Source organism: Gouania willdenowi, chromosome 19 (assembly GCF_900634775.1).
Source record: "Gouania willdenowi chromosome 19, fGouWil2.1, whole genome shotgun sequence".
In the NCBI taxonomy this organism is placed as follows: Eukaryota; Metazoa; Chordata; class Actinopteri; order Blenniiformes; family Gobiesocidae; genus Gouania; species Gouania willdenowi.
The window spans coordinates 8,636,519-8,661,209 of NC_041062.1; the positions used below are offsets into that span (position 1 = coordinate 8,636,519).

Genomic DNA, 24,691 nt, shown 5'->3' on the forward strand with positions numbered 1-24,691 from the left:
TTAAACATTTGTTTTTCCTGTAATGATCAGTGTGAACTGCATTAACACAAAAGCTGAATTATCGTACACTGTACATTCAACACTGTACATTCAGTGCACAAGTTCAAAATCAAGGATATGAAACCAAAAACGGTTTTAATTTAATGAAATGACCTTTTTCACTCCATTTATTTCCACATAACATTAAAAACCCATTTTTCCTACTGATTTCACCACATCTCCTTTTCCATTATAAGAGTGTTTTTCAGACATTTACTTACTTTTCTGAAAAGAAGCTCTGTTTTCTTTCATAAATATGTCCTAAATGTCTCACCCTGCACTATAAGGACCAATAGCTTTATTTTAAATGAGAAATCAGGAAAGTAGCTTCTCCTAAATAAGCAGAGTTCATAATGCTGTTTGCTCACGGTTTCATATTTCTTACCTCCTGTAAACAGTAAAGCCAAGCCAGCACCAACTGGCTATATATTACAGCTGACCAGCTGTACAGGCGATTACATTTTATTCACCAAAATAATATATTCAAAATAGATTCAGAATTCAGTTATAATTCACATAAGTAGAACTAAAAATCTGACAAGGAACCAGTCACAGAAGAGCAACACAGCAGGGTCTAAATATCTATTGTTTAATTTGTCTAATTTCACCATTACTCAAGACGGTCACATGACCAAAATTCATTTTAGCGTTTAGAATAAAGACCAATCTGAGCATTAACACAGCACAGACAAGAAGTAATGGTTTTGTTTATATTTCTGTTTCATGTTGAAGTTGTTTTGTATATTTTTCTGTTATTTTTATTTATTTTATTTTGGTAGTCGTTTTCTGTATTTTTCTGTAATTTTGTACGTTCCTATTTTTTACTATTTTTCATTTCAGATATTTTTCTGATACTTTTATATGCGTTTTCTGCATTTTTTTTTTTTTTTTTTTTTTGTGCCCTTTTCTGTAACTTGGTACGTTTTTTAGGAGAATGTGATGCTCTAAAGAGCCGGATTTAGACTCTGTTAAAACTCCTCTGGGTGCTGATAAATACCAGATTTAAGTAGAATTATGTGTCCAAATATGTTGGAAGTTAGTTAATAAAAGTGCTAAGTATTATTTGTGCTGCCGATAGAGGGGGGCAGTGAGCCTAGATGTTGGTTTTAATCCAACGAAGAAGAAAAAGCAGCCGCTAACTGCAGTATAAAACATGACGTCTGTATTTAGTATCGCTGCTGTTCGTCCGTCATCAGATCATAAACAAACCACTTGGACGGGAATGTGTTTCATGCTGTTTTTGAAGTATTTGTCCGTTATCTGTGAAGTGTTTCCTCTATGAAGAGACAAAGGGACGAAGACGGAGACATGAACGCACCACAAAGCCACAGACTGTGTTTAAACTCTTCCTCTGAAGGCAAGTTCCATCTTTACAAAGAAAAGTGAAACCTCCAAACCTTTCACAGCTCAGTAGACATTAGGCATGAGCATTTTCATGACGAGTCATCGGCTAAATGTTATGCTACATGCTGGTGTTCTTCACTGTTGCCTGATGTTATTTAACTATGTGCTGCTTTAAATTAAAATATTCTTAAATTATCTCTCATTTGTTATTAAATAGGACTTTTAATGTTGAATTTGATCAACATTTCAGCTGATACATTTAGATTAGACCGTTAGTTTTTAATGCTACAGTATGTGCCGCTATGCGTTTTATTTTGAAAAGGAATGACGACAGAAAAACATTCTAATTTATTTTTTGATCTATTAAATGAATACATTTACAACTATTTGACTTTGAACTCGGCATTAACGTTTCAAGTTCAAAACTGAATCTAGAAAATGAATAAATAAACAGTTTAAAATATGTCAGACTTTATCTTTTTAAAGTACAAAAACTAAAAAACGTGTTACTATGTGATGATGTGAATCTGCATTAATGAGAATCAGCGATTGTCACCTTCAGGATATATTTATTGTCACCAGAAAACAATGAGGGACGTCTGTTATTTTAGCCTGTAATTGTGCTACTACTTACTACCTAGAGTCAGTTTATTAAATCGATATCAAAATTGGTTTAAATGTGTTTAAATTAGACTTTTGAATTGATTTAAAAATGTAAACAATCACCAGAATCATCAGGTTGTTGCATGGAGATTGTGTTTATCCTGATACATTTGCATTTATTACTGTTAAACGTGTAATCGTTTATTTTTATTTTTTTGCAAGGAATGTGAACGTTGTAATCTTCAAAGTTCTGTTATTATCCATCCATTCATCCATCTTCATACCCGCTTATTCCCGTTTAACAGGGTCGCGGGGGTCTGCCGGTACCCATATCTCCGGCGCTCATAGGTGCTGGGCGGGGGTACACCCTGGACAGGGCACCAGTCCATCATAGGGCAACACAGACACAGACAACCATTCACTCTCTCATTCACTCCTATGGGCAATTTAGAGACTCCAATCAACCCTACAGTCATGTTTTTGGATTGTGGGAGGAAGCCGGAGTACCCGGAGGAAACCCACGCAGCACGGGGAGAACATGCAAACTCCACACAGAAAGGACCCAAGTCCACCCCAGGGCTTGAACCCAGGACCTTCTTGCTGTGAGGCGGACGTGCTAACCACTAATCCACCGTGCGCCCAGTTCTGTTATTAGTACCAAAAAAAAATATATATATATATTTCAACAAAATTCATGTACATCAGAACATCAGAAGTAGAATCACCTGTTATGGCAATTATTATATTAATCATCATATCATCAAATCTGTGTTCATGTGTACAATTTGTCATGTGTTTATACACGATGACTGCAATATGTCATTGTACTTTTGAACAGAGACGTTGCTCCTTTGCTGAGTCATGTTAGATTAGATTATCCACAGTACAAACAGAATGTGCTGTATTCACAGTGGCAGTAAAAATCAGACTCTGCTGAAGGTCTCATAACAAAGCTCTGATAAACAGAGCTCTGTAACAGTGCCTACGTTTAATAAGATTCTTGTTTTATGCCTTTCACAGGGTTTAGATGGCCGACTCACATTCTTTCACCTACGCACACAGATACGCTGCATCTGACCCTCAAGGCCAAACACACACACACTCACATTCACATCACACGCACACATCATCAAGACAGATATCATTGCTCGTTGTGCTTTTGAACAGAAACGTTGCTCCCTTGCTGAGTCATGTTAGATTAGATTACTCGTAACAGACAGATTGTGCTGTATTCACAGTGCCAGTAAAAACCAGTCCGCTCAAGGTCTCATACCAAAGCGCTGATAAGCAGAGCTCTGTAAGAATGATTTTCCATTTAACGCCTTCCTCCCTTTCAGCTATCCCCTTATTTAGACCCCAACAGTTGCTCTGCATTGATGAAGTCCACGCTGAGACGGGAATGTATAGAAACATATTCAATAAAGAAAAGAGCAAAGGATAAATATAATGATCCTCCTCTAGTAGGAGGCGTGACGCGCTGAACGCAGCCGATAGTCGAACCTCGGATTCAGGAGGAACAATGTGGTTTTCATCCCGGTCGCGGCACACTGGACCAGCTCTGTACCCTTCATCGGGTGCTGGAGGGTTCGTGGGAGTTCGCCCAACCAGTCCACATGTGTTTTGTGGATCTGGAGAAGGCATTCGACCGTGTCCCTCGTGGTGCCCTGTGGGGGGTGCTCCGGGAGTATGGGGTCCGGGGCCCTTTGCTAAGGGCTGTCCGTTCCCTGTATGACCGCAGCAAGAGCCTGGTTCGCATTGCCGGCAGTAAGTCAGACCTGTTCCCAGTGCATGTTGGTCTCCGCCAGGGCTCCCCTTTGCCACCGGTTCTATTCATTATTTTTATGGACAGAATTTCTAGATGCAGCCAGGGACCGGAGGGAGCCCGATTTGGGAACCTCAGGATTTCATCTCTGCTGTTTGCAGATGATGTTCTGTTGGCTTCATCAAATCGGGACCTTCAGCGTGCACTGGGGCAGTTTGCAGCCGAGTGTGAAGCGGCCGGGATGAGGATCAGCACCTCCAAATTTTAGGCCATGGTTCTCCACCGGAAAAAGGTGGCTTCCCCTCTCTGGGTCGGTGTAGAGTCCTTGCCTCAAGTGGAGGAGTTCAAGTATCTCGGGGTCTAGTTCACGAGTGAGTGTCGGATGGAGCGTGAGATCGATAGACGGATTGGTGCGGCGTCAGCAGTGATGCGGTCGCTGTATCGGACCGTCGTGGTGAAGAGGGAGCTGAGTCAGGGGGCAAAGCTCTCAATTTACCGATTGATCTACGTTCCTACCCTCACCTATGGTCATGAGATTTGGGTAATGACCGAAAGGACAAGATCGCGGATACAGGCGGCCAAAATGAGTTTCCTTTGCAGGGTGACTGGGCGCACCCTTCGTGATAGGGTGAGAAGCTTAGTCACTCGGGAGGAGTTCGGAGTAGAGTCGCTGCTCCTTCACGTCTTAAGGACACAGCTGAGGTGGCTCGGGCATCTGTATCGAATGCCTCCTGGTCGCCTCCCTCGGGAGGTGTTTCAGGCATGTCCTACTGGGAAGAGGCCTCGTGGAAGGCCCAGGACACGCTGGAGGGACTATGTCTCTGAGCTGGCCTGGTATCACCTCGGGGTCCCCCCAGAAAGGCTGAAGGTGTGCGTGGATCGGGAGGTCTGGGCATCTCTGCTGAGGCTGCTGCCTCCACGACCCGACCCCGGATAAAAGCGGAAGAAGATGGACGGATGGATGGATGGATGGCTTTTTTCTCAGCTTTTTGCTCTGAAACTGAAGATTTGTGAAAAACTTGCTCTATTCAATGGCTGATTACAAAAGAACAAAACGAGCCAGAAACAAATGTTTTTTTTTTTTTTTGTTTTGATGAAAGTAGAGGCTTCAATCTTTCAGAATCTGGTGTCAGATTTCAGATAGTCATAGTAGAAAATATTCTGTGGGTCTTTAAAATCAGTCAAAATGCATAAAAACGGCTGGCACTGAGGGAGGTAGAAAATCTGATAATGGCTGGCACTGAATGAATTAAAAGGCAACATTTACAGGCCTTAAAATCTTTTATTTTATTAAAGAGCAAAAAGGTTACAGAAAGAGAAAAAAAATGAAAGTTTTAATATATCATAGCTAATTTCGCCACATTTTTTTTCAATAATCTTAGTTTGAGTTTATACCCTCAGTTTAAATGCTGTTGGTGAATTGTGTATTATTTTCCTCTGTGATACCTGCAGATCACCAGCAGGGGGCAGCGACAGGTGGACAGGGCACACAGAGTGTCCGCATTAAGGAGGAAGAGGAGGAACTCTGGGAAAGTGAGGAGCGAGAACAGTCGGGACCAGTGAGGAGTGACGATGAGAAGAAGAAGCTACACTGGAGACAAAGTGAGGACCTCAAAGCAGAGCATTTGAGCCTCATCTCAGCTGAACTGATGAGGAGACAAAGTGATGGAGAAGGAGCGAGGAATGGTATTTTACCTGCTACTTATGGAGAGACAGCAGAGTCCATTAAGACTGAAGGTAGTAATGATGAGAGTGAGGATGAGGATGGTAAAGAAGGAAACTGGCAGAAACCTCTGTCGGACTGTGACGTTGGAAAAATCCACCATAAACCTAAAGGTACGGGTAAACCCTTTAGTTGTGGTGTTTGTGGGAAAGGTTTCAGTCGCAGGACGCCTCTGAAATTACACGTGAGAGTTCACACAGGAGAGAAACCGTACAGTTGTGACGTGTGTCATCAAAGCTTTACTCAAAAGTCAAACCTCATGGTGCACATGAGAGTTCATACGGGAGAGAAACCGTTCCGTTGTCACGTCTGCAGTCTGAGTTTTTCCCACAAGTCGGTCCTGAAGGCGCACGTGAGAGTGCACAGCGGGGAGAAACCGTTCAGGTGTGACATTTGTCAGAAACGTTTCAGCTTAAAGTCCACGCTGCAGGTTCACATGGTTGGACACACGGGAGAAAAACCTTTCAGCTGTGAATTCTGTTGCCTGAACTTTGCTCACAAGGCGATTCTGAACAAACACGTGAGAATCCACACGGGGGAAAAACCGTTCGGTTGCGAGGTGTGCGGCAAAAGGTTCACTCAGAAGACTACGCTAAGTGTACACATGAGGATCCACACGGGAGAGAAACCGTTCAGCTGCGATGTTTGTCAACGACGCTTCAGCCAAAAGTCAAACCTAAACGGACACATGAAGGTCCACGCGTGAAGGTCCACGCGCGGTTTTAAAATGACTGATCTGTAATAATTCACCTTTCATAAATAAATACACTTAAAAAGAAAAAAATCATGAAAAAGAACTAAAACCAGGACCATTGTGCTTGGCGACCGTGGCTCTACCACCTGAGCCACGAGGTGGTCGAGGGTCGTCTAGTGATCGAGAGGTTGTGGGTTCGATCCCAGTACCTGACTATGTGTCGAAGTGTCCTTGGGCAAGACACTGAACCCTAAATTACTCCCAGTGGTCGACTAGCGCCTTGCATGGCAGTCCTGTCCCACTGGTGTGTGAATGTGAGAGTGATTGGGTGAATGAGCTGATATGTAAAGCGCTTTGAGACTGCTTCAGTGTGGTGATAAAGCGCTATATAAAACAAGTCCATTTACCATTTATTTCCTCTTAGAATAAGAAAATAAATGCTGAGTCAGGAGTTTCAATCAGACTTGTTTTCCTCTGTGTTGCCCAATAGTATGTGTCTGCAGAGCTAGAGGCACCAGCTACAGGGCTATACAATATGGTGATCCAAAATATCTGTGGCAGCTCTACGTTTTTCCGTACCAAGAATATTTTACTTAACAATACTATGCAATTTAATGTGGTGTTGCTGTTTGATTAAGTTACTGTAATTCAAACTCTATGTATTTTTAAAAAATGTTTTTTTAATTTGGTGCAAGTAATTCTCAGTGTTATTTATTTTAACGAGTGCGCAATGCATCGATCCAGAATGTTTAAGTTGGGGTTTCATCATGCAATGCATGCCTTGGTTTTCTTCTATTAGGGATGGGTACTTTTTTAAGAACCGACCTATTTCCTTCGGTACCATGTTTCAGTACCTAAACGCATCCTTGTGACTGTCAAGGAGTGGAAGAGTGGGTAACTTCCCGTGTAGTACCTAAACACAACAACCAGGCACATGGTTTTGTTTGTATTTCTGTTGTTTGATGTTGAAGTTGTTTTGTATATTTATTGTTTTCTTTATTTTATTTTGGTAGTCGTTTTCTGTATTTTTGTACGTTCTTATTTTTCATTTCATATATTTTTTGCTACTTTTATATGCGTTTTTTTGCATTTTTTTTAAATTTTTTTCTGTAACTTGGTACGTTTTTAGAGAATGTGATGCTCTGAAGAGCCGGATTTGGCCCTCGTGCCTTGAGTTTGATAAGTGTTTTAGATTCTGTTCAAACACTTGGTGCTAAACTCCTCTGGGTGCTGATAAAGACATGATTTTAAGTAGAATTACGAGGAAATGTGTCCAAATATGTTGGAAGTTAGTTAATAAAAGTGCTAAGTATTATTTGTGCTGCCGATAGAGGGGGGCAGTGAGCCTAGATGTTGGTTTTAATCCAACGAAGAAGAAAAAGCAGCCGCTAACTGCAGTATAAAACATGACGTCTGTATTTAGTATCGCTGTTGTTCGTCCGTCATCAGATCATAAACAAACCACTTGGACGGGAACGTGTTTGATGCTCTTTTTGAAGTATTTGTCCGTTATCTGTGAAGTGTTTCCTCTATGAAGAGACAAAGGGACGAAGACGGAGACATGAACGCACCACAAAGCCACAGACTGTGTTTAAACTCTTCCTCTGAAGGCAAGTTCCATCTTTACAAGTGAAACCTCCAAACCTTTCACAGCTCAGTAGACATTAGGCATGAGCATTTTCATGACGAGTCATCGGCTAAATGTTATGCTACATGCTGGTGTTTTTCACTGTTGCCTGATGTTATTTAGCTATGTGCTGCTTTAAATTAAAATATTTTTTAATTATCTCTTATTTGTTATTAAATAGGACTTTTAATGTAGAATTTGATCAACATTTCAACTGATACATTTAGATTAGACCGTTAGTTTTTAATGCTACAGTATGTGCCGCTATGCGTTTTATTTTGAAAAGGAATGACGACAGAAAAACTTTATAATTTATTTATTGATCTATTAAATGAATACATTTAGAACTATTTGACTTTGAACTTGGCATGAACGTTTCAAGTTCAAAACTGAATCTAAAAAATGAATAAATAAACAGTTTCAAATATATCAGACTATCTTTTTAAAGTACAAAAACTAAAAAAACGTGTTACTATGTGATGATGTGAATCTGCATTAATGAGAATCAGCAATTGTTACCTTCAGGATATATTTATTGTCACCAGAAAACAATGAGGGACGTCTGTTATTTTAGCCTGTAATTGTGCTACTACTTACTACCTAGAGTCAGTTTATTAAATTGATATCAAAATTGGTTTAAATGTGTTTAAATTAGACTTTTGAATTGATTTAAAAATGTAAACAATCACCAGAATCATCAGGTTGTTGCATGGAAATTGTGTTTATCCTGATACACTTGCATTTATTACTGTTAAATGTGTAATTGTTTATTTTTTGCAAGGAATGTGAACGTTGTAATCTTCAAAGTTCTGTTATTAGTACCAAAAAAAAAATATTTCAACAAAATACATGTACATCAGAAGTAGAATCACCTGTTATGGCAATAATTATATGAATCATCATATCATCAAATGTGTGTTCATGTGTACAATTTGTCATGTGTTTATACACGATGACTGCAATATATCATTGTGCTTTGAACAGAGACGTTGCTCCCTTGCTGAGTCATGTTAGATTAGATTATCCACAGTACAGAGTCAGACAGATTGGTCCGGAATCACAGTGGCAGTAAAAACCAGTCCGCTCAAGGTCTCATACCAAAGCTCTGATAAGCAGAGCTCTGTAACAGTGATTTTCCATTTAACTCCTTCCTCCCTTTCAGCTGTCCCCTGATTTAGACCCACAACAGTTGCTCTGCATTGATGAAGTCCACGCTGAGAGTGGATTGTATAGAAATTAATTCAATAAAGAAAAGAGCAAAGGATAAATACAATGATCCTCCTCTAGTAGGAGGGGTGACGCGCTGAACCCTGAAAGTCAAGCAATATATTTTATAGCTGATGAAGAGGAAAGAGTTAGATGGAAAATCACTTCTATTTGCATCCTGTTTATTTGTATTTATAATTAGTCTTCTCTCTAGTTTAGTTGTCTTTATGTATATATTCTGATGGATATCAATTATGCTTCCTTTTTTACTTTAGTGATTGCTGTGCTGTCAGGACTACAACCTCCTACTTCTGAACTACATCTCCCATGTGATCAGGAGTGGCATAGCAAAGGTGTGTCTGATTGCCTGTAATATATACTGTAAACCTGTTCATTGTGACCATGCTGTTTGTTACCCTGATGAAGGTCCCCTGACCGAAAGCTTGGGAAAATATACACATTTTCCCAAGCTTACATTGATCCAAGTGTGCAGAACAAAATTCTTATTAAAAGGCAACATTTACAGGCCTTAAAATCTTAAAATCTTGAGTTTTATTTTATTAAACAGCAAAAATGTTACAGAAAGAAAAAAAAAAATGAAAGTTTTAATATATCATAGCTAAATTCACCACATGTTTTTCAACAAACTTAGTTTGAGTTTATACCCTCAGTTTAAATGTTGTTGAATTGTGTATTATTTTCCTCTGTGATACCTTCAGATCACCAGCAGGGGGCAGCGACAGGTGGACAGGGCACACAGAGTGTCCGCATTAAGGAGGAAGAGGAGGAACACTGGGAAAGTGAGGAGCGAGAACAGTCGGGACCAGTGAGGAGTGACGATGAGAAGAAGAAGCTACACTGGAGACAAAGTGAGGACCTCAAAGCAGAGCATTTGAGCCTCATCTCAGCTGAAGTGATGAGGAGACAAAGTGATGGAGAAGGAGCGAGGAATGGTATTTTACCTGCTACTTATGGAGAGACAGCAGAGTCCATTAAAACTGAAGGTAGTAATGATGAGAGTGAGGATGAGGATGGTAAAGAAGGAAACTGGCAGAAACCTCTGTCGGACTGTGACGTTGGAAAAATCCACCATAAACCTAAAGGTACGGGTAAACCCTTTAGTTGTGGTGTTTGTGGGAAAGGTTTCAGTCGCAGGACGCCTCTGAAATTACACGTGAGAGTTCACACAGGAGAGAAACCGTACAGTTGTGACGTGTGTCATCAAAGCTTTACTCAAAAGCCAAACCTCATGAGGCACATGAGAGTTCATACGGGAGAGAAACCGTTCCGTTGTCACGTCTGTGGTCTGAGTTTTTCCCACAAATCGGTCCTGAAGGCGCACGTGAGAGTGCACAGCGGGGAGAAACCGTTCAGGTGTGATGTTTGTCAGAAACGTTTCAGCTTAAAGTCCACGCTGCAGGGTCACATGGTTGGACACACGGGAGAAAAACCTTTCAGCTGTGAATTCTGTTGCCTGAACTTTGCTCACAAGGCGATTCTGAAGAAACACGTGAGAATCCACACGGGGGAGAAACCGTTCGGTTGCGAGGTGTGCGGCAAAAGGTTCACTCAGAAGACTACGCTAAGTGTACACATGAGGGTCCACACGGGAGAGAAATCGTTCAGCTGCGATGTTTGTCAACGAGGCTTCAGCCGAAAGTCAAACCTAAACGGACACATGAAAGTCCACACGTGAAAGTCCACGCGCGGTTTTAAAATGACTGATCTGTAATAATCCACCTTTCATAAAGAAATACACTTAAAAAGAAAAAAATCATGAAAAAGAACTCATCATTGTGCTTTTATTTCCTCTTAGAATAAGAAAATAAATGCTGAGTCAGGAGTTTCAATCAGACTTGTTTTCCTCTGTGTTGCCCAATAGTATGTGTCTGCAGAGCTCGAGGCACCAGCTACAGGGCTATACAATATGGTTATCCAAAATATATCTGTGGCAGCTCTACGTTTCCGTACCAAGAATATTTTACCTAACAATACTATGCAATTTAATGTGGTGTTGCTGTTTGATTAAGTTACTGTAATTCAAACTCAATGTATTTTTCAAGAATGTTTTTTAATTCAGTGCAAGTAATTCTCAGTGTTATTTATTTTAACGAGTGTGCAATGCATAGATCCAGAATGTTTAAGTTGGGGTTTCATCATGCAATGCATGCCTTGGTTTTCTTCTATTAGTGTTGGGTCAGAAATCATAGCTGCGTTACGTAACGGAGCCATCATTAGCATAAACCCAACCCTGCTGCTCAGGCACACCAAACCTCTGCGGCATCCAGCGGGCGCAATTCGATCCCTAGCCGAAAACAAACCACATATTTGGACTCTGGGGAATAAACCGGGTCTGCTGGTTCCACATTTTCAATGAAATTTGCAGTTTTTTTGCACCGTGATTTAGTTTTTTGCCTCTAGTGGGTGCAGTTCTGACTAACTGGGAGGAATGCACATATTCAGACTTGGGCGGAGAATACCTTTCCGCTGACAACACCTTGTTTGACCCAATTCAAGCAAACATTTTTGGATTTTTCCTAAGTCTTTTGGTCTTTCACACTGTTCTTTCCATTAGGGTTAGGATTAATACACGGAGGCGGCGCTCTTCCTTTGCGTGGGCGTGGTTTCAGCACCTCTAACTGACTATTTGCTTTACACAGACTTTAAAGATTTTATTATTGACCATTTATTACCACACAAAAGTACCAAAACTTGGTATCGTTGAGTACCGATACTGATTCACAGGTTCTGATTATCTGTTCAAATGTGAAAGGTACCATCTCTATCTTCTAGGTTTATCACATCCTTCCTAAAGCTGTCAGAGACAATGATTTATTATCAGATAGAGACGTAGTGCTGAGCTTTAAATATATCACACGAAGCTGTACAATAATGTAATGTTTATTTTTAACAGAGTAAATAAGTTTTAACAAAGAGCGCTCAGTGAAAGCACAGATGTTCAAACGATTGATTCATGTGTTTGGAAATTAAATCTGTCTAATTGAAGCCAATTCTCCTCCATCCCATCCTGACCTCTGCTTCTAACTAACCGATCATTAATTGATCCGTGACAAGTTCAAAGAGCACGTCTACGTTCTCCCTCCTGAGAGCAGCTCACACCTCGACAATTACTGCAGTAGCTCTGCAGGGTTTCTGCTGCTCCCCCTTCCCCATGTTTGATGTTGGAGCCCTGAGGGTTTGAAAGGATGAGGTGAACATCACAGATGTTTATTTTTTTTATTTTATCTTTAATAAAAGGCAGCGTGTTATGGACTGGAGTCAAATAACCTGAGCCAGTGTACGCCATAATGGATAGAATTTATTTTTTTAATGAAACATATAAATACATAAATAATGTAACATTTATAAAACTCTAATTAAAAAAAACCTTATTGAATTCCTTGGAGAGCCTGCAAAAGGGCCCTATTTAACATTAAAACCTAAGGCCTAGGGTCCATATCCGGCCCTTTAGAAAAGGGGCTTTCAACCTTGGGGTCAGGACCCCATTTGGGGTTGAGACAATGGGATTGGGTTGCCAGATGCCTGCAAGAAACTAAGAATATTTTTTTTTCACAGTTTGACCCAATTTTTGCTTATTTTTACCCTTTTTCTGCAACGACACCAAACTTGCCATATTTTAACCTATTTTCATTACTTTTCTTGTCATATTTTAATGCATTTTTGCTACATTACTCTCATTCCTCCATTAAATTTCAGTGCCTTTTCTGCACATTTGTTTCCACATTTTCAGCACTTATAAACCCTTACCATCACTTTTCCACCTAATGTCACATATGTTGACCCATTATTGTCACTTTTAACCTCTTTTCCCCATATTCCATGCTTATTTGTCATGCCCATTATTTGCCAGTTTAAACTAGTTGTTCCTACTTTTTAAATTACATTAAGAAAGAACTCATAAAGACACATCAAAGGGATCAGCAGATGTATCTGAGGAAAACTGGCAGTTGACCGTTGACATGTCAGGAGATCAAAGTAATTTTCCTGAAAGAGGTTCTCTGAATAATTGAAAATGTAGCATATTATTTTATTCCCATTGCCTGTTTATTAATGGTAAAGTTCGGTACATGTCATTCACCACAGACTGAGCGTTCAGGCCCCCTAGTGATCCATGAGGTCCCCTGTAATGTCATAGTTTGCTATAGCCAGAAACACCCTTGACTTTGTGAAGTCAAACATTTGGTAAATAGAAGCCGAAACATGCAGTTTGCGAACACAGAGCTAAAGTTGTTGGTGTGAAAACCGGTTGAAGTTTTTTTTCTGCTGAACCTTAAAGTTCAGTCTCAGCGTTTCCTCCGACACCGTTTTCATCTTCTCCAGTTCCTTCAGCATGGCTCTGCACTCCTTGACTCCTCCTCTCCAGAAGGAGGCGCTGCTCTGACAGTCCATCAAAGTCTGCTCCATCGCGCTCGCGGCGCGCAGAGTTTTTTTGGTTTGCAGCGCGACCTTCCTCATGCCCTTCGTCTCCATCTCACCACAGATCCTCTGCAGCGTTTCTACTTCCCGTTTCAGGGCTCTGATAGTGGCGCTCAGCTCTTCCATCGTCGCCACTTCCACCTGTGGCTCTGAATTCCTCGACCGTGGCGAGTAGTCCATCGTCCCGGCGGCAATGTACACTGCAGAGATTCTCGCGCACAGTGCACCAAACCCGCCTCCAATGGCGCCGCCTGCCGCACCGACCGAGCCCCCGAAAATACTCCCTAGCGCTCCTGCGGTGGAACAGCCCAGGGTGAAAAACAACACCCTGCTAACCATGCCGTTGATTGGACGGCCTGATCCTGCAGCCGCAACCTCCACCGCACACCCAACCACGCCTGAAAACACGCCTCCAACGACTCCGCCCAACACGCCTCCAAACAATCCGAGGGACGCCCCGACCGCGTTGACGTGTCTGAACAAGCGAGTGTATGTGGCCGCGGCGATTCCGCCCAACGCGCCAAACGCTCCTCCAGCTAGTGCTCCGACCACCGCGCCGATGGCTCCCGCTAACATGCTCAGCAGTCCCGCGCCTTCACTACAAGGTTGGCTATCGCGGCTTGATGATTCCAAACGCTGCACGGCAAGCAGGAGAGCACCTTTGCTGCGATCGTAGAGTTTTACAAAGCTAGACAGACTTGATACGAGTGTGACGTTGAGCTCTGCAGGGCGTAAATTCCTTAACAACACGTCCATGGTCCAAGAAGAATCCTATAGGTTTATCCAGGTCTTCAGCGTCTCTAACGTCAGCCTGAAAATTAAACACACATCATTAAATGTTGGCCTTAGTAAAGCTGCCACTCCTCCTCCGGTACCTTCAATATATTCCCACACGTGTGGAATGGTATTCCATGAATTTCAAGATGGAAACTAATGCATGGAAACAATATTCATGTTTTCAAGACTAATTACTACTGTTCTATCTTCTAAAACTCAAAATTATAAATCTCTAGATCAGTCAGCCAACCTTATTTTAGTTCAGGGGCCATATACGATCCAGTTTGACCTCAAGTGGGCCAGACTAATTTTCCCGAAATTTGCAATGTAATTTTCCAGAATTATGTGGAATAATTTGCAAGAATTTTCCAGCTTTTTAAAAATAATTGCGATTTAATATCACTGTAGATAATGTAGTACTGCAACACACATCGTATTTTAACTACTGCTTATATGGTAATATACAAAAAGGTCCTGTTTTTGCTGTAATTTCTTCTTTAAACAAAATCTGCAGGCCGGACTAGACGATCTCGCGGGCCGAACTTGGCCCACGGGCCTTGATTGTGACATTTGTGCTCTAGATAATAAAATGGATTGAGAATCATTGTGGCTTTGAAAGCAAAGACTTAAGCTTTCTAGCGCACCTAGAGTGTTTGTTTGAGAGCACAGTCGTCTACGTGCCATTGAATTGAAGCTGAATGCCCCGCCCTCTTCTCTGATCCTCCTCAAACCCATTCTAAGCGCCGCCCAGGTGTCAGGTTTCACTGCTGCGTCGATGGACAGCGAGCTGTTGAAATCTGTAAGAGCTACATTACCTAGCGCTAATCTAGAAATGATTAGGTGACATTATGGCATGAATACTTAGAACAATGAAAACACGATTAATTATGTAATGATACACATCTTACTAAAATGTCAGAAATTCTGGAAAAAGTATGGAATGTTAAATGTAGAAACCCAGAAAACATTATCGATGAATTCTCTCAATCTCAAAAGCTTTGTGTATTTTAAAATAAATAAATATGTATTTATTCTTTATTATTGATATTATTTTAATTGTGGTTTTTGTAGTTTTTTTTCCTCACACCTGCTCACATGTAGTGAAATCTTTTTGTGCTAAATATGTTTTTTCTACTTTGCATTATTATATTATTATGTATGTACCAAATGAGTATTCTTCAAAAATATTTTATTTTGTGTATTTTTGTTGTTGTTTTGTGCGTTTAGTTTGGTGGCCACACAAAATTTGATCAAGGGTCGCAACATGTGGTCCTCGGGCCACATGTTGCCATGCTTAGTTTGTTTGCAGGAAGAGGCTTTCCTAATTATTGATGCCCAAATCAAGATTTGTATTATTTGTATTAAAAGATCAACTTTATTGTTGGTTGTTGAATGAATTGTTCTCGTTCTTTTCTTGTGTCAGAACGTAAACGCAGCCATTTCTCACTCTGTGGATGTGTTTCCTGTTTCTGTTCACCACATTCAGTCTGTCTGTATCTCACTGATAAATTCAGGTTTAATAAATAATCAATGATCACATGAAAACAGTGTCACAAAGTCTGAGTTACTTAGAAAAGGTCTTTTTTGGTTTAGGAATTATTTAAGGAGTGTTTAACTCTCACCTGTGTGCTGTGATCCACCATCAACTGACGTCAGCATGCAAATCACAAGAGTAGGAGAAAGAATGAGGAAGTGCAACAGAGACAGGAAGGCAGGTTGCAGCAGGTGCTGACAGACAAGACAAAATACCAATGAACAAAATTGTATTGTTTTCTTTCCTGGGCTGATCTCACTACCTGTTTACAGCTCATTCCAGTCCTTGATATTGTCGTTCCGTGACATTCTTTATTGGTTTACTTCTCCTCCCCTCTGTCTTTCCTTGTAGTGGACAAAATACCAGCGGACAAAATACCAAATAACAATATCTCAAAGGACAAAAAACCAAATGTCAATAAACCAAATAGCAAAACAAAATACTAACGAACAGAATACCAACTGACGATATCCAAAAAGTAAGGCATAAAGTAGGGTGTAAAAATGTTGGACGCCAATAAATGGAGATAATGCTATAGTAAGGCATTAAAATTTAAAAAATTTAAAACACCTATAAACAGAGGTAAGGAATAAAGAATCTCTAAACATTTCCAATGACATTAAATGGAGATAAGGCTATAGTAATGCATAAAAAATCTAGAAAAAATTTCAAACACCAAAAAAGGTGAAAAGGCTACAGTAAGGCATAAAAAAGGCCACAAAATTTCAAACGCTAAAAAACGGAGGTAAGGCAAAAAAAAAAGGGGGAAACATAGGGCCAAAAACAGTGGTAAAGCATAAAAAATCTCAAAAATTTCAAACACCAATAAACAGAGGTAAGGCATAAAAAACCTCTAAAATTTCCCAACGACAATAAACGGAGGTAAGGATATAGTAATGCATAAAAAATCTAGAACAAAAATCAAACACCAAAAATGGTTAAAAGGCTACAGTAAGAATGAAAAAATTTAAATGTCCAAAAATGGAGGTAAGGCTTAAAAAATCTTGAAAATTTCAAGCACCAATAAACAAAGGTATTAGGCACAAAAAAGGCGAAAACGTTTCTAAGACCAAAAAGGGAGGTAAGTCATAAAAAATCTCTTCCCAACAACAATAAACGAAGGTAAGGCTATAGTAATCTGGATAATATTTTACAGTAAATGCCAAAAAATGTAGGTGTGGTATAAAAAATGAAGAAAAATTTTAAAACTTAAAACAACAGGGGTAAGGCTATAGAAAGGCATTACAAATTAAAAAAAAAAAGAATTCAAATGTCATAAAATGGTTGAAAAGCTATAGTAAGGCATAACAAGGGGCAAAAAATTTCAAAAAACGGAGGTACGGCTTATAGTAAGGCATAAAAAACCTCGAAAACATTTGAGACGCCAAAATAGAGGGAAGGCATAAAAAGGGGGAAAAAAAAGTCTAGCCCCCAAAAACAGAGGTAAGGCATAAAAAATCTCTAAAACTTCCCAATGATAATAAACGGAGGTAAGGCTATAATGCATAAAAAATTTAGAAAATTATTTAAACGCCAAAAAATGGAGGTAAGGCATAAAAAATGGCAAAAAAATTAAAACTTTTAACAACAGAGGTAAGGCTACAGAAAGACAAAACAAATCTAAAAAAAATAAAATGCCAGAAAAGGGTTGAAAGGCTATAGTAAAGCGGAACAATGGGCAAAAAAATTTTAACGCCAAAAAAATGAAGATAAGGCATAAACAGGGCGAAAAAATGTTGCATGCCTAAAAATGGAAGTAAGACCGTAGTAAGGCTTAAAAAATCTGTGAAAATTTTCAAACCTCACAAAACGGAGGTAAGGCTAGTAAGGCATAAAAAAGGGCGAAAAAATTTCTGATACCAAAAAATGGAGGTAAGGCTAAAGTAAGGCAACAAAAATGGTGAAAAAATGTCAAACGGCAAAAAATAAAGGTAAGGCTAAAGTAAAATATAAAAAACAGTGAAAAATATCGGACGCCCAAAAAAGGAAGTAAAGCTATATTAAGCATAAAAATGGGTGAAAAATTTTAAACGCCAAAAAACTGAGGAAAAGCAATTGTAAGGATTAAAAATGGCCGAAAAAGTTCAACGCCAAAAAATCACATTTTTATGTGATTTTTGGAGATTTTTTATGCCTTACTTTAGCCTTTCCTCCATTTTTTGGCTTTTGAACTTTTTCGCCCAATTTTGTTGCCTTATTTTAGCCTTTCCTGCATTTTTTGGCGTCCAATATTTTTTTGCCACCTTTTATGCCTTACTATATAGCCTTACCTCCATTTTTTGGAACATTTTTATGCCTTACTATAGCCTTACCTTCCTTTATTGTCGTTTTAAATTTTTTTGCCGACTTTTTGCCTTACTTTAACCTTACTTCCATTTTTTGGTATCAGAAATGTTTTCGCCATTTTTATGCCTTACTTTTGCCTTTCCTACATTTTTTGGCATCCAATATTTTTCCACGCCCCTTTTATGCCTTACTATAGCCTTACCTCCATTTTTTGGCATTCAAAATATTTTTGAGATTTTTCATGCCTTACTATAGCCTTACCTTCCTTTTTTGCCATTTTAATATTTTTCGCCCCACTTTTTGCCTTACTTTAACCTTACTTCCATTTTTCGGTATCAGAAATGTTTTCGCCATTTTTATGCCTTGCTATAGCCTTTCCTTCATTTTTGGGGGTCCAATATTTTTTTGTCCTTTTTATGCCTTACTATAGCCTTACCTCCATTTTTTGGCAGTGAAATTTTTTTTGAGATTTTTAATGCCTTACTATAGCCTTACCTTCCTTTTTTGCCATTTGAAATTTTTTCCCAATTTTTGCCTTACTTTACCCTTTCCTCAATTTTTTGGCGTTTGAACTTTTTTGCCCATTTTTATGCCTTACTATAGCCTTACCTTCATTTTTGGGGGTCCAATATTTTTTCACCCTTTTCATGCCTTACTATAGCCTTACCTCCATTTTTTGGCATTTGAAATTTTTTGCCCATTTTTATGCCATACTATAGCCTTTCCTTCATTTTTTGCCATTTTAATATTTTTCACGCACTTTTTGCCTTACTTTAACCTTACTTCCATTTTTTGGTATCAGAAATGTTTTTGCCCTTTTTATGCCTTACTATAGCCTTACCTCCATTTTTTGGCTATCGAATTTTTTTTTGAGAATTTTGCCGTTTTAAAGTTTTTTACACAATTTTTGCCTTACTATAGCCTTACCTTCCTTTTTTGCCATTTGAAATTTTTTCGCCCAATTTTTGCCTTACTTTAGCTTTTCCTCCAATTTTTGGCGTTTGAACTTTTTTGCCCATTTTTATGCCTTACTATATAGCCTTACCTCCATTTTTTGGCTATCAAATTTTTTTTTTGAGATTTTTGCCATTTTTAAGTTTTTTGCACAATTTTTGCCTTACTTTAGCCTTTCCTCCATTTTTTGGCGTTTGAACTTTTTTTCCCATTTTTATGCCATACTATAGCCTTACCTTCATTTTTGGGGGTCCAATTTTTTTTTGCCCTTTTTATGCCTTGCTATAGCCTTACCTTCCTTTTTTGCCATTTGAAATTTTTTCGCCCAATTTTTGCCTTACTTTAGCCTTTCCTCAATTTTTTGGTGTTTGAACTTTTTTGCCCATTTTTATGCCTTACTATAGCCTTACCTCCATTTTTTGGCTATCGAAATTTTTTTTGAGAATTTTGCCGTTTTAAAGTTTTTTGCACAATTTTTGGCTTACTTTAGCCTTTCCTCCATTTTTTGTCGTATAAACTTTTTTGCCCATTTTTATGCCTTACTATAGCCTTACCTTCATTTTTGGGGGTCCAATATTTGTTTTTGCCATTTTTATGCCTTACTATTGCCTTACCTTCATTTTTGGGGTCCAATTTTTTTTTGCCCTTTTTATGCCTTACTATAGCCTTACCTTCATTTTTTGGCTATCGAATTTTTTTTTTGAGATTTTTACCGTTTTAAAGTTTTTTGCACAATTTTTGCCTTACTTTAGCCTTACCTCCATTTTTTGGCATTGAATTTTTTTTTGAGGTTTTTCATGCCTTACTATAGCCTTACCTTCCTTTTTTGCCATTTGAAATTTTTTTGCCCAATTTTTGCCTTACTTTAGCTTTTCCTCCAATTTTTGGCTTTTGAACTTTTTTGCCCATTTTTATGCCATACTATAGCCTTACCTTCATTTTTGGGGGTCCAATTCTTTTTTGCCCTTTTTATGCCTTACTATAGCCTTACCTCCATTTTTTGGCATTCTAAAATTTTTTTGAGATTTTTAATGCCTTACTATAGCCTTACCTTCCTTTTTTGCCATTTGTAATTTTTTTGCCCAATTTTTGCCTTACTTTAGCCTTTCCTCAATTTTTTGGCGTTTGAACTTTTTTGCCCATTTTTATGCCTTACTATAGCCTTACCTCCATTTTTTGGCTATCGAAATTTTTTTTGAGAATTTTGCCGTTTTAAAGTTTTTTGCACAATTTTTGCCTTACTTTAGCCTTTCCTCCATTTTTTGTCGTATGAACTTTTTTGCCCATTTTTATGCCTTAGTATAGCTTTTCCTCAGTTTTTTGGCATTTAAAGTTTTTCACCCATTTTCATGCGTTACTATAGCCTTACCTTCATTTTTGGGGGTTCAATATTTTTTTTTGCCATTTTTATGCCTTACTATTGCCTTACCTTTATTTTTGGGGGTCCAATGTTTTTTTGCCCTTTTTATGCCTTACTATAGCCTTTCATTCCTTTTTTGCCATTTTAATATTTTTCTTCCACTTTTTGCCTTACTTTAACCTTACTTCCATTTTTTGGTATCAGAAATATTTTTGCCATTTTTATGCCTTACTATAGCCTTACCTCCATTTTTTGGCATTCGATTTTTTTTTGAGATTTTTCATGCCTTACTATAGCCTTACCTTCCTTTTTGCCATTTTAATATTTTTCTTCCACTTTTTGCCTTACTTTAGCCTTTCCTCAATTTTTTGGCGTTTGAACTTTTTTGCCCATTTTTATGCCTTACTATAGCCTTACCTTCATTTTTGGGGGTCCAATATTTTTTCACCCTTTTCATGCCTTACTATAGCCTTACCTTCCTTTTTTGGCATTTGAAATTTTTTCACCCAAATTTTGCTTTACTTTAGCCATTCCTTCATTTTTTGGCATTTGAACTTTTTTGCCCATTTTTTGCCGTTTTAAAGTTTTTTGCACAATTTTTACTTTACTTTAGCCTTTCCTCCATTTTTTGCCGTTGGAACTTTTTTGCCCATTTTTATGCCTTACTTTTGCCTTTCCTCCATGTTTTGGCGTTTGAACTTTTTTGCCCATTTTTATGACTTACTATAGCCTTACCTTCATTTTTGGGGGTCCAATGTTTTTTTGCCCTTTTTATGCCTTATTATAGCCTTTCATTCCTTTTTTGCCATTTTGATATTTTTCGCCCACTTTTTGCCTTACTTTAGCCTTTCCTCCATTTTTTGGCGTTGGAACTTTTTTGCCCATTTTTATGCCATACTATAGCCTTACCTTCATTTTTGGGGGTCCAATTTTTTTTTTGCCCTTTTTATGCCTTGCTATAGCCTTACCTTCATTTTTGGGGGTCCAAATTTCTTTTGCCCTTTTTATGCCTTACTATAGCCTTACCTCCATTTTTTGGCATTCAAAATATTTTTGAGATTTTTCATGCCTTACTATAGCCTTACCTTCCTTTTTTGCCATTTTAATATTTTTCGCCCCACTTTTTGCCTTACTTTAACCTTACTTCCATTTTTTGGTATCAGAAATGTTTTCGCCATTTTTATGCCTTGCTATAGCCTTTCCTTCATTTTTGGGGGTCCAATATTTTTTTGTCCTTTTTATGCCTTACTCTATAGCCTTACCTCCATTTTTTGGCATTGAAATTTTTTTTGAGATTTTTAATGCCTTACTATAGCCTTACCTTCCTTATTTGCCATTTGAAATTTTTTCCCAATTTTTGCCTTACTTTACCCTTTCCTCAATTTTTTGGCGTTTGAACTTTTTTGCCCATTTTTATGCCTTACTATAGCCTTACCTTCATTTTTGGGGGTCCAATATTTTTTCACCCTTTTCATGCCTTACTATAGCCTTACCTCCATTTTTTGGCATTTGAAATTTTTTGCCCATTTTTATGCCATACTATAGCCTTACCTTCATTTTTTGCCATTTTAATATTTTTCGCGCACTTTTTGCCTTACTTTAACCTTACTTCCATTTTTTGGTATCAGAAATGTTTTTCGCCATTTTTATGCCTTACTATAGCCTTACCGTCATTTTTGGGGGTCCAATTTTTTTTTGCCCTTTTTATGCCTTGCTATAGCCTTACCTTCCTTTTTTGCCATTTTAATATTTTTCGCCCCACTTTTTGCCTTACTTTAACCTTACTTCCATTTTTCGGTATCAGAAATGTTTTCGCCATTTTTATGCCTTACTATAGCCTTACCTCCATTTTTTGGCATTGAAATTTTTTTTGAGATTTTTAATGCCTTACTATAGCCTTACCTTCCTTTTTTGCCATTTGAAATTTTTTCCCAATTTTTGCCTTACTTTAGCCTTTCCTCAATTTTTTGGCGTTTGAACTTTTTTGCCCATTTTTATGCCTTACTATAGCCTTACCTTCATTTTTGGGGGTCCAATATTTTTTCACCCTTTTTATGCCTTACTATAGCCTTACCTTCTTTTTTTGCCGTTTCAAATTTTTTTGCACAATTTTTGCCTTACTTTAGCCTTTCCTCCATTTTTTGGCGTTTGAACTTTTTTGCCCATTTTTATGCCATACTATAGCCTTACCTTCATTTTTGGGGGTCCAATTTTTTTTTGCCCTTTTTATGCCTTGCTATAGCCTTACCTTCATTTTTGGGGGTCCAATTTTTTTTTGCCCTTTTTATGCCTTACTATAGCCTTACCTCCATTTTTTGGCATTCAAAATTTTTTTGAGATTTTTCATGCCTTACTATAGCCTTACCTTCCTTTTTTGCCATTTTAATATTTTTCGCGCACTTTTTGCCTTACTTTAACCTTACTTCCATTTTTTGGTATCAGAAATTTTTTCGCCATTTTTATGCCTTACTATAGCCTTACCTTTATTTTTGGGGGTCCAATATTTTTTTGCCCTTTTTATGCCTTAATATAGCCTTACCTTCCTTATTTGCCGTTTCAAATTTTTTTGCACAATTTTTGCCTTACTTTAGCCTTTCCTCCATTTTTTGGCGTTTGAACTTTTTTGCCCATTTTTATGCCATACTATAGCCTTACCTTCATTTTTGGGGGTCCAAATTTCTTTTGCCCTTTTTATGCCTTACTATAGCCTTACCTCCATTTTTTGGCATTCAAAATTTTTTGAGATTTTTCATGCCTTACTATAGCCTCACTTTCCTTTTTTGCCATTTTAATATTTTTCGCCCCACTTTTTGCCTTACTTTAACCTTACTTCCATTTTTCGGTATCAGAAATGTTTTCGCCATTTTTATGCCTTACTATAGCCTTACCTCCATTTTTTGGCTTTGAAATTTTTTTTGAGATTTTTCATGCCTTACTATAGCCTTACCTTTATTTTTGGGGGTCCAATATTTTTTTGCCCTTTTTATGCCTTACTATAGCCTTACCTTCCTTTTTTGCCATTTGTAATTTTTTTGCCCAATTTTTGCCTTACTATAGCCTTACCTCCATTTTTTGGCTATCGAAATTTTTTTTTGAGAATTTTGCCGTTTTAAAGTTTTTTGCACAATTTTTGCCTTACTTTAGCCTTTCCTCCATTTTTTGTCGTATGAACTTTTTTGCCCATTTTTATGCCTTAGTATAGCTTTTCCTCAGTTTTTTGGCATTTAAAGTTTTTCACCCATTTTCATGCCTTACTGTAGCCTTACCTTCATTTTTTGGCATTTGAAATTTTTTCACCCAAATTTTGCTTTACTTTAGCCATTCCTTCATTTTTTGGCATTTGAACTTTTTTGCCCATTTTTTGCCGTTTTAAAGTTTTTTGCACAATTTTTACTTTACTTTAGCCTTTCCTCCATTTTTTGCCGTTGGAACTTTTTTTGCCCATTTTTATGCCTTACTTTTGCCTTTCCTCCATGTTTTGGCGTTTGAACTTTTTTGCCCATTTTTATGACTTACTATAGCCTTACCTTCATTTTTGGGGGTCCAATGTTTTTTTGCCCTTTTTATGCCTTACTATAGCCTTTCATTCCTTTTTTGCCATTTTAATATTTTTCTTCCACTTTTTGCCTTACTTTAACCTTACTTCCATTTTTTGGTATCAGAAATATTTTTGCCATTTTTATGCCTTACTATAGCCTTACCTCCATTTTTTGGCATTCGATTTTTTTTTGAGATTTTTCATGCCTTACTATAGCCTTACCTTCCTTTTTGCCATTTTAATATTTTTCTTCCACTTTTTGCCTTACTTTAGCCTTTCCTCAATTTTTTGGCGTTTGAACTTTTTTGCCCATTTTTATGCCTTACTATAGCCTTACCTTCATTTTTGGGGGTCCAATATTTTTTCACCCTTTTCATGCCTTACTATAGCCTTACCTTCCTTTTTTGGCATTTGAAATTTTTTCACCCAAATTTTGCTTTACTTTAGCCATTCCTTCATTTTTTGGCATTTGAACTTTTTTGCCCATTTTTTGCCGTTTTAAAGTTTTTTGCACAATTTTTACTTTACTTTAGCCTTTCCTCCATTTTTTGCCGTTGGAACTTTTTTGCCCATTTTTATGCCTTACTTTTGCCTTTCCTCCATGTTTTGGCGTTTGAACTTTTTTGCCCATTTTTATGCCATACTATAGCCTTACCTTCATTTTTGGGGGTCCAATTTTTTTTTTGCCCTTTTTATGCCTTGCTATAGCCTTACCTTCATTTTTGGGGGTCCAAATTTCTTTTGCCCTTTTTATGCCTTACTATAGCCTTACCTCCATTTTTTGGCGTTTGAACTTTTTTGCCATTT

General features: G+C 38.1%; 2 protein-coding genes across 2 annotated transcripts; one reads left to right on the top strand and one right to left on the bottom strand.

Annotated features, from left to right (window-relative positions):
• Positions 1–1,064: 1,064 nt before the first annotated feature.
• LOC114481817 (zinc finger protein 2-like) lies at positions 1,065–10,848 on the top strand. Its single transcript, XM_028476857.1, has 5 exons — positions 1,065–1,396; positions 5,201–6,173; positions 7,687–7,775; positions 9,274–9,351; positions 9,718–10,848. The coding sequence occupies exons 1-5, from the start codon at positions 1,318–1,320 to the stop codon at positions 10,692–10,694; spliced, it is 2,196 nt and encodes a 731-aa protein (XP_028332658.1). The 5' UTR covers positions 1,065–1,317; the 3' UTR covers positions 10,695–10,848.
• Positions 10,849–13,044: 2,196 nt separating this feature from the next.
• Positions 13,045–15,889, bottom strand: LOC114481484 (uncharacterized). The gene is made up of 2 exons (XM_028476354.1): positions 15,835–15,889; positions 13,045–14,246 (listed from the first exon to the last, which is right to left on the bottom strand). The coding sequence occupies exon 2, from the start codon at positions 14,189–14,191 to the stop codon at positions 13,241–13,243; it is 951 nt and encodes a 316-aa protein (XP_028332155.1). The 5' UTR covers positions 14,192–14,246; positions 15,835–15,889; the 3' UTR covers positions 13,045–13,240.
• Positions 15,890–24,691: the final 8,802 nt, after the last annotated feature.

What these genes read in the sequence shown, in the direction of transcription:
- LOC114481484 (XM_028476354.1), bottom strand. Translation starts at nt 14,191, where the DNA reads ATGGACGTGTTGTTAAGGAATTTACGCCCTGCAGAGCTCAACGTCACA.
- LOC114481817 (XM_028476857.1), top strand. Translation starts at nt 1,318, where the DNA reads ATGAAGAGACAAAGGGACGAAGACGGAGACATGAACGCACCACAAAGC. An exon ending in GGACACATGAAGGTCCACGC is followed by an intron (nt 6,174 to 7,686) that starts GTGAAGGTCCAC and finishes TTATCTGTGAAG; the next exon opens with TGTTTCCTCTATGAAGAGAC. An exon ending in TTTAAACTCTTCCTCTGAAG is followed by an intron (nt 7,776 to 9,273) that starts GCAAGTTCCATC and finishes TTTTTACTTTAG; the next exon opens with TGATTGCTGTGCTGTCAGGA.